Source organism: Echiichthys vipera (assembly GCF_963691815.1).
Source record: "Echiichthys vipera genome assembly, chromosome: 18".
In the NCBI taxonomy this organism is placed as follows: domain Eukaryota; kingdom Metazoa; phylum Chordata; class Actinopteri; order Perciformes; family Trachinidae; genus Echiichthys; species Echiichthys vipera.
In genome coordinates this window covers 15,687,415-15,694,898 of record NC_139843.1, presented here as the reverse complement: position 1 = coordinate 15,694,898, position 7,484 = coordinate 15,687,415, and the positions used below count along the sequence as shown (strand labels likewise).

Sequence of the window (7,484 nt, the reverse complement as noted above, 5' to 3'; positions counted from 1 at the left end):
CTGTTTTGTGTATCTAAAACAGCAGTGTATGAACAGCAGGACTCTAAAGATGTTTTTCATGTCTAAATTGAAGATCGAGGTGCAGTAAATGCAGCCGTCACATGTAAATACAAAACGCCACGTTACTGTTGGAGGGGAAAAGACTTCAATGGAAATCTGATCACAGAAAATAAGGTTAAACAGATGGTTTGAAATGAATAAAAAACTGTACATGATATTTAACATTCAAATATGTTAGAATGCATTGTACATGTTGTACAAAGTCCCAGCTATATGCATTTTCACAGAAATGATCAGTTTCTTAGTACATGTACCGTTTACCAAATAAGCTATCCTTATTGGTTTCTAAATGTATAGTTCATAAAAAAAACATTATTGTATTGAACCATTGCTGAATTTATTCTTCCTCTGAGGTGTGATGTTTTAAGTGCTGCTGCAGAAAAGCCTCCACCTCCCCTCTGCGTGCCAGGCTGTTGGCTTTTCCTTGGAAACGTCCATTTTTCCCTGCCCCCTTCCCTTGGAGCATCTCTAACACCCTGGAGAGCACAGAGAATTCATAGAGTACTGACTTACATGAATTTTTTTTTTTTAAAGGAGAAGCTAAATGAATATGTGCTGGTGTCTCTTACCGTGGTCCCATCTCAGCCACTCGTCCACTAGGTCCAACCAGTAAAAACAAACCAGGTCCCTTCTCCTCTCCGACAGTCAGGAAAACCAGAGTTTCCTAAGAGCAGACAAAAAACGGGGCTTGACAAAATGAAACATTTGACTACTAATACCAAAAACAGTTGGGTCACAATCTTACCTCAGTGTTTATTTCATTGGCAATTATATTCATGAACTCGTTGTCACCCTCTTTTCTGCAGAAAGAAAGAGGGATGGCATTTTGTTATTCTGAAACAGTCATACTTTACATCAATCTTTGCCAGGTCTTCCTGGTGATGTATGGGTTATTGCTGTGTTTCTTAAAATGTTTACCATCAGGGTATATACTGTACTATGCTGCACCTTTAAGAAATCCTTTCAAAATGACGACAAGTCTCTTACTTGTGCAAGCTGAAGAAGTTGCCTCTCTGGGGGTCGTTCTTAAAGTTCTGAGTGATGAGGACAGCCATGTCTCGTAGCAGGTTCAGGTTGGTCTGGCCAGGACATTTTTATGATGTTAGGGAGTCTACGTGCAATGTTGCAAACATATGTGATGCAGAACTTTTCCAACTGGGGCTCAGCAGTGAGAGAAGACATAACTGGTGAAATGTTCTTACCTTCTGTAGTAGTTTAACAGACTTCTGCAACTTGTCAACGGCCTCAACATGCTCATCAGGTCCAGTTCTGTTTAACAGTGAAAGATTTTTTTTCACTTCAATCTTGATGAATGAGTGCCACAACAATAAGTTGTTTAAGCAATTGAGCAACAACAAAAAAACAACTAACTAGTTTGATAATCAATCTTTTATGTAATTTTTCATGCAGAAATGGCAGAAAATGCTGTTTTTAGCTTCTCAAATATGGAGATTTCCTGCTTCACTCTGTTAAACCGACTATCTTTATGGCTTGGAATAAAAAAGCAAGACATCTGGGATGGACATTTATTACTTTTTGATATTTTATAGACCAAACGGTTAATGGAGAAATAAATCATCAGATTAATCACTAATAAAAGGAATCGTTAGTTGCAGCCCTATTCACGTTGGTGATATGTTTGATGATTGAGACTTACTTCAGGAGAGACACCAGTGATCTCTCTGTGCTGTAGCTTTTCTCTGCATACTTCAATACTCTATTTCCTGCCAGGAAGATAAGGTTGGTTTTGTTTTTCTTTCCTTTCTCAGTTCCCAGTAGCTTTATTGCCTAAATTTCAGATACAGAAAAATTAACACATGAATATGTGTTAAGTATTGAAGGCACATCTAAGTGCTTTGTGTGTCTGTGTATCTGTGTGTGACGTTGAACCTGTAAGTGACTGAGGTTAGACACATGGGTTCCACAGCACATGTTGGCATCGACGCCCTCGATATCAACGATCCGAATGGGTCCTGCGTGGTCAACTGGCAACCCTCGACTCCTCACCTGGTACACGATAAACAACTCTTTTGTAGCATACTGTGCATTTAAAAGCTCTTCTTTTTTTAAATAGATGCAGTACTTTCAATAGAAGATATGTGTTGGAACAATATCTAAAACCTTGAATTGGTCGCACAGTAAGAGGACTGTATTATAGCACCATATACAGTATATATTAGTATATGCACCTTTTCCACAGCAGGATCATCTATAGAGAGAAGCTGAACATTGACGGGGACATGGACTCTGATCTTTTCATTTATGGCTTCCTCCAGGGCCTGAAGCTGGGCAGGCTTCACAGAGGGAGTGTCTAATTCAATGGTGCTTCTCTGACGTCCCAGTTCCCTGAATAAAATAAAATAAAATAAAAAACAAACATGGAATATAGGTAAATCCACATGTTTTTTTTTTTTTTTACGGTTACATGGAAATTAATCTGTGCAGCGGTGATGTACCAGGATGTGGTCTTGTATCCAAAAAATGTATCTGCCAAAGCTGTGATCAAATGTTGGCCTGTGAGTCAGGAAAGAAAACAATCATAGCTTTAGAACAACTGAGCAAAGACAATATATAATCACAACCATGCATTCATAGTTCAATCTGGCAAATAAGTTACTTCACACTGAACATGTGCAAATGTCCCCGACCTTTACTCACCTGAGTGTTGCTGCATGTGGTCAAACCTCCTCTCCCAGTCCAGCTTCACCTGCACCTCCTGACCCACCTCCAGAGGTGAGCCCACAAAGTGTACGGCTTCAGGTCCCTGCCTTGTCACCCTCAAGACCGGGACATCTCCAATCAGCCCGTGGTCATCTGGCTGACAAAGGACAAGACATACAAATTAACATCACATAGTATGGCTTTTGATGACTTGGCATTACTTATGATACAAACTATTCCAAAATAAGCAACGTGAACATTTAAGTATACATTTGCAGTGATCACTGATAGGACTTTCTTGATGTGCAAATTTAAATAAACAAATATGATTATGATGCTTACTTGGCCGCCTCCTTCAGGAAACAATATGGTGTCTTCGAGCTTCACATTGAATCCCTTAAGAGTTTCTTTCTTTCCATTCACTTCATGTTTGAGCTCAGCTGGGCAGCAGGATACTACAGAGGTAACAAACTAAAAAGGAAAGCCATGAGAGAAAGAACTTACACCTTATAGGAAGAGTGTGACTGACAGGCAAGTGTTGAAGTACGTTAAGTAAAGACGTCACATGCATTTTGACAGGAGGTTTAGATTGACAACATGCATGTGAATTGCTCTCTCACATTGGGCTTCCCTGCTGTTGCGTTGTCACATTATATCACTCAACAAATACCCCGCGTACAGTGTCCTAAAATAAAGCAGCTGACCAGTTATAGCTGTAGTTACAGTGGGTAACTAGCTCGTGTTGCCACTGCAGTTAGCAACCATGCTAATCACTCCAGCTGAGAAAAAATGTTAAATGAGGTGTTTTCGCATGATATTAAACAGCCCAGAACTTATAAATTGTCTTTAACAAGTTTTATACCTCTTTCATATAGCAGTCTCGTTGACACTGAAAAGCCATGGCGTGTTTTTAAAGGGGGAAAACCCTGAAACGAGAGTAAATGTTCGGATACAGCTGGTTGTGGTTTGACGCTAGCATGGCTGGTCCAGAGAGACATGACCCGCCCTACTCTGCCTTCTGATTGGCTTATCGAAACATCACTCAACTGATCAACCAATCAGCTTAGTACGACTAGCAACATAGACCAAACTTCGTTAAACCGACTTTGGCCGGCTTTGACTTGTTACAATTTTTATTCCTCGTTTAAAACGTGATACAACAACACAATAAAAATAATTTAGTTTTGAAGGTGAAACATTGAACAAACTGAGTTGACCTCGTGGGTACACGATGACAAGATAATAAAGCACTCAACGTATAGGTTTGTAAAACGTGCTACAACCTTTTATACAGTCTATGGCTACAACCTGGAATAAAATTAAGCTGCTGATATTTGCAGATTTGTTTTTTTGCACAAGGCACTTTACATTTTATTCCTCTCTGTGTTAAGTTACCAATAATATAGAAATCATTGCTGAAGCTAGTTGTCGACGTTATGGCCAAGATCTTATAAGTGTTTTAATATTTTTATAACAATATTGATCATTATATAGCATGTTCTCTGGTAATTCAATAAAGAAATAGTCTATATGAATTTTTTATATGATTTTGTATATTCCTGTGTGGATTTAATATAAAACAAAGAGTATTTTCTCATTTTTTAAAGAACTTTGGTGCAAAATATGAATTATAAATATTTCACAACAGGTTTTATGAAAGGTCTCAGTAAGTATGTGCTTGTTATTTTCAATTGTGATGACGTATTTGTGTATCACAATATCAAAATATATGATTTAATCACGATATGATTCCATTGAAAGGCGATAACAATCATTCTATTGTTCTTACTGAAGCTGGCATCCTTAGCGCTGCATCACTGATATCTTCTGAAGTTACTGAAACAAATAAACTATGTTCTGCAATGCCACCTAACCCAGTATAAAGCATTTTAGTTATACTGGTAAAAGCCTTTTAGCGTAAAATATATTACCCCATGCAACATATTACAATGACTTTCAAACCATGGTTGAAGCACTTATTTTTTTATTAAAAATGCCAATATGTCAGCGTGAATTGGACAAAAATATGCCAATAAATAATCCCATAGAAAATATCATATAAATAAGAACAATATTTTGGACAATCCCAAATCAAATGATCAAATAATACAAGCCTCAGCAAACATAGTGTTGTCTTCAGTATCATATAAAGTTATAGTGGCCTCCAACACAGGGAGAGGTTGTGACTCAGTCAGACTGTAGAGGAAGAAGGGAGACAGTGGTCAATGTCAACATTTAAATGATCATAAGGAAATATATATATTATTATATTTTATATATTACATATTGCATTTTAAAATAAACCTCCCAAACTACCAGAACGATTGAACTTACATCACTAAGATCGCCCATATCAGGTATTGTTCCTTTATTAGAGCTGGCCATTTCTTGGATCATCTGGAAAACAAAACACACACACACACACACACACACACACACACACACACACACACACACACACACACACACACACACACACACACACACACACACACACACACACACACACACACACACACACACACACACACACACACACACACCTTAATCCAACCCTCAGAGAAAGATATTGCAAAGGCCACGCAGTTTCCTAATCTCTTGAACATAATCAGAATTTAGTACTGATTGCATTTACTCACATCCGCATATCTATCGTACTCTTCCTTCCCCTCGTCTTCTTCATGCTCCCAGTCCCTCCAGTTATCAAAGTCTACAGAAATCCAGCTGGGCTGCAAAAAGAAAGAGAAACAAGACACTTATAGGTGTTATATACCACAGTTGAGAGTCGATGCAGAAACATCATAGCCTTGCATTACCACACGAATCGCAAATGTGTATTTGGCAGAATTGTCTGTCTACCAACAACCTGCTTCATATTCATAATTCTTGGAGGTTAATTGCATAATTTGCCTATACAGATAACTTAAAAGTCCAATAATATGCTAATATTCAGTTTCATACTTGTATTTTGGGGTTTCAAATAGAACATGATTTAATGTTTAATGTTTAAACAATTCTGTTTCTTTTAGTAAATAGTTCTGGAATACTATATCACCATTTCCATAAAATCCAATGTTGGGAATTTATGATGTAACCAATTTTAACACACACACACACACACACACACACAAACATACACAAACATACACACACATACACAAACATACACACACATACACACACACACACACACACACACACACACACACACACACACACACACACATACACACACACACACACACACACACACACACAAACATACACAAACATACACACACATACACACACACACACACACACACACACACACACACACACACACGTACACGTACACGTACACATACACATACACATACACACACACACACACACACCTACCTTTGCTGTATCCTTCTGGAGATGAGGCCATGCATAGTCAGGCTTTAACTTCCTCAGCAAAAGATTTATGGTTCGGTCATAGACTCTTTCTCTGGAGTCCTTTACGGTGTTGAAAGTAGTAAAAAGAAACTTATATTTAACATCACTACTGCGTCATATCTCAGCATACAACATATAGAATAGTTTGTCCATTGGTCTCATCATGCATAAAAATCGTACGCTTACATTGATTTGTATTTTTTCGTAGAAGTGCAGCTCATTGTAGATCACATCATCTGTGTCGTTTTTGCAGCTGTTGTAAAGACAGGACATTGTTGTCCAGGGTTGTCGAACAGTTCCGCACAAAATATACATAATTTGCAACATTTTATTGCTACTAAAACTACCACACCAAACCCAGAGCAAGAAAGAGCTGAGAAACAAAATGGCACCCACTGTCTCTTTAAACTCACCATAAAATCATTTTATCTGGCTGGATATCAACCTGGACATCTTTAGGTTTATGAACCATGAAGTTGATGGTGACATATTTCTTTCTGTCAAACCACAATGCGTGTGCCGGCTGGCTGTGAAGACACAGAGAAACTGTTATACTATGAATCAAATATAGTCATATATTAAGATTAGTAAGAAAGCATGTGTTGGTTACTATTAGTATGATATTAAAGAGAGACTGGCAGCACTTACCTCTCCTCTGGTCTGACTATTTTAGTCTTATTCATTCTAATTCTTGCGCAGGACAACAGAAACTACTTATTCCTTTGACTGCCAGAAAGTGAAAAGCATGTGGCTTGTGTTCTCTAATGCAATGGCCAGGCCATGGAAGCTATATATAGAGCAGTTGGTATCAGCTGCTGGGAGACTTGCCTGCCACAGCCCCTTCCCCTGCCCTTTATAGTCTTTCACTGGAACTCTCGGGAAAACAGATGCATTTTCTGGACTCTCCCCCTACTTCAGCCACCCCCCGAATGGGTGCTGAGAGGGTGAAGGTGGGGGCAGGGAGACACAAAACCCGAAGTATGACAACAAATAGGGTATCTGGAAATGTAGAAACAGCATTTTGGAACCTTAGAAGTCAGCAAAGACCTGACGTCAGTTTTACTCAAAACTAACTCTCCACTGTGGCAGGAGCCGAACTACATTTACATTCTAAATATGTTCATCAAGGGAGGTCAGGCATCTTATGGATCAGTTTGGATTCCTCACCAAAAAAGTGGATACATGACACGACTACACCCTTGTAATTAAAGGTGACCTTAGTTTGACTAAAAACAACAACATACCTTACATATAAACTCCATCAACGAGGAAGACCATTATGCCTAGTAGTGTTGAAAGCTTTGACTCTTGATGATTTTTATATTCTTGTCATATTTAGTGGG

The 7,484-nt window shown here is 38.5% G+C and overlaps 2 protein-coding genes across 2 annotated transcripts; both read right to left on the bottom strand.

Annotated features, from left to right (window-relative positions):
- Nucleotides 1-112: 112 nt before the first annotated feature.
- Nucleotides 113-3,704, bottom strand: aarsd1 (alanyl-tRNA synthetase domain containing 1). The gene is made up of 12 exons (XM_083932759.1): nucleotides 3,584-3,704; nucleotides 3,064-3,192; nucleotides 2,719-2,878; nucleotides 2,517-2,574; nucleotides 2,250-2,406; nucleotides 1,951-2,067; nucleotides 1,718-1,848; nucleotides 1,263-1,329; nucleotides 1,048-1,139; nucleotides 806-860; nucleotides 630-724; nucleotides 113-536 (listed from the first exon to the last, which is right to left on the bottom strand). The coding sequence occupies exons 1-12, from the start codon at nucleotides 3,620-3,622 to the stop codon at nucleotides 398-400; spliced, it is 1,239 nt and encodes a 412-aa protein (XP_083788885.1). The 5' UTR covers nucleotides 3,623-3,704; the 3' UTR covers nucleotides 113-397.
- Nucleotides 3,705-4,722: 1,018 nt separating this feature from the next.
- On the bottom strand, nucleotides 4,723-6,937 carry ptges3l (prostaglandin E synthase 3 like). The gene is made up of 7 exons (XM_083933088.1): nucleotides 6,790-6,937; nucleotides 6,555-6,668; nucleotides 6,328-6,394; nucleotides 6,103-6,201; nucleotides 5,361-5,450; nucleotides 5,056-5,118; nucleotides 4,723-4,917 (listed from the first exon to the last, which is right to left on the bottom strand). The coding sequence occupies exons 1-7, from the start codon at nucleotides 6,822-6,824 to the stop codon at nucleotides 4,909-4,911; spliced, it is 477 nt and encodes a 158-aa protein (XP_083789214.1). The 5' UTR covers nucleotides 6,825-6,937; the 3' UTR covers nucleotides 4,723-4,908.
- Between the last annotated feature and the right edge of the window lie 547 nt (nucleotides 6,938-7,484).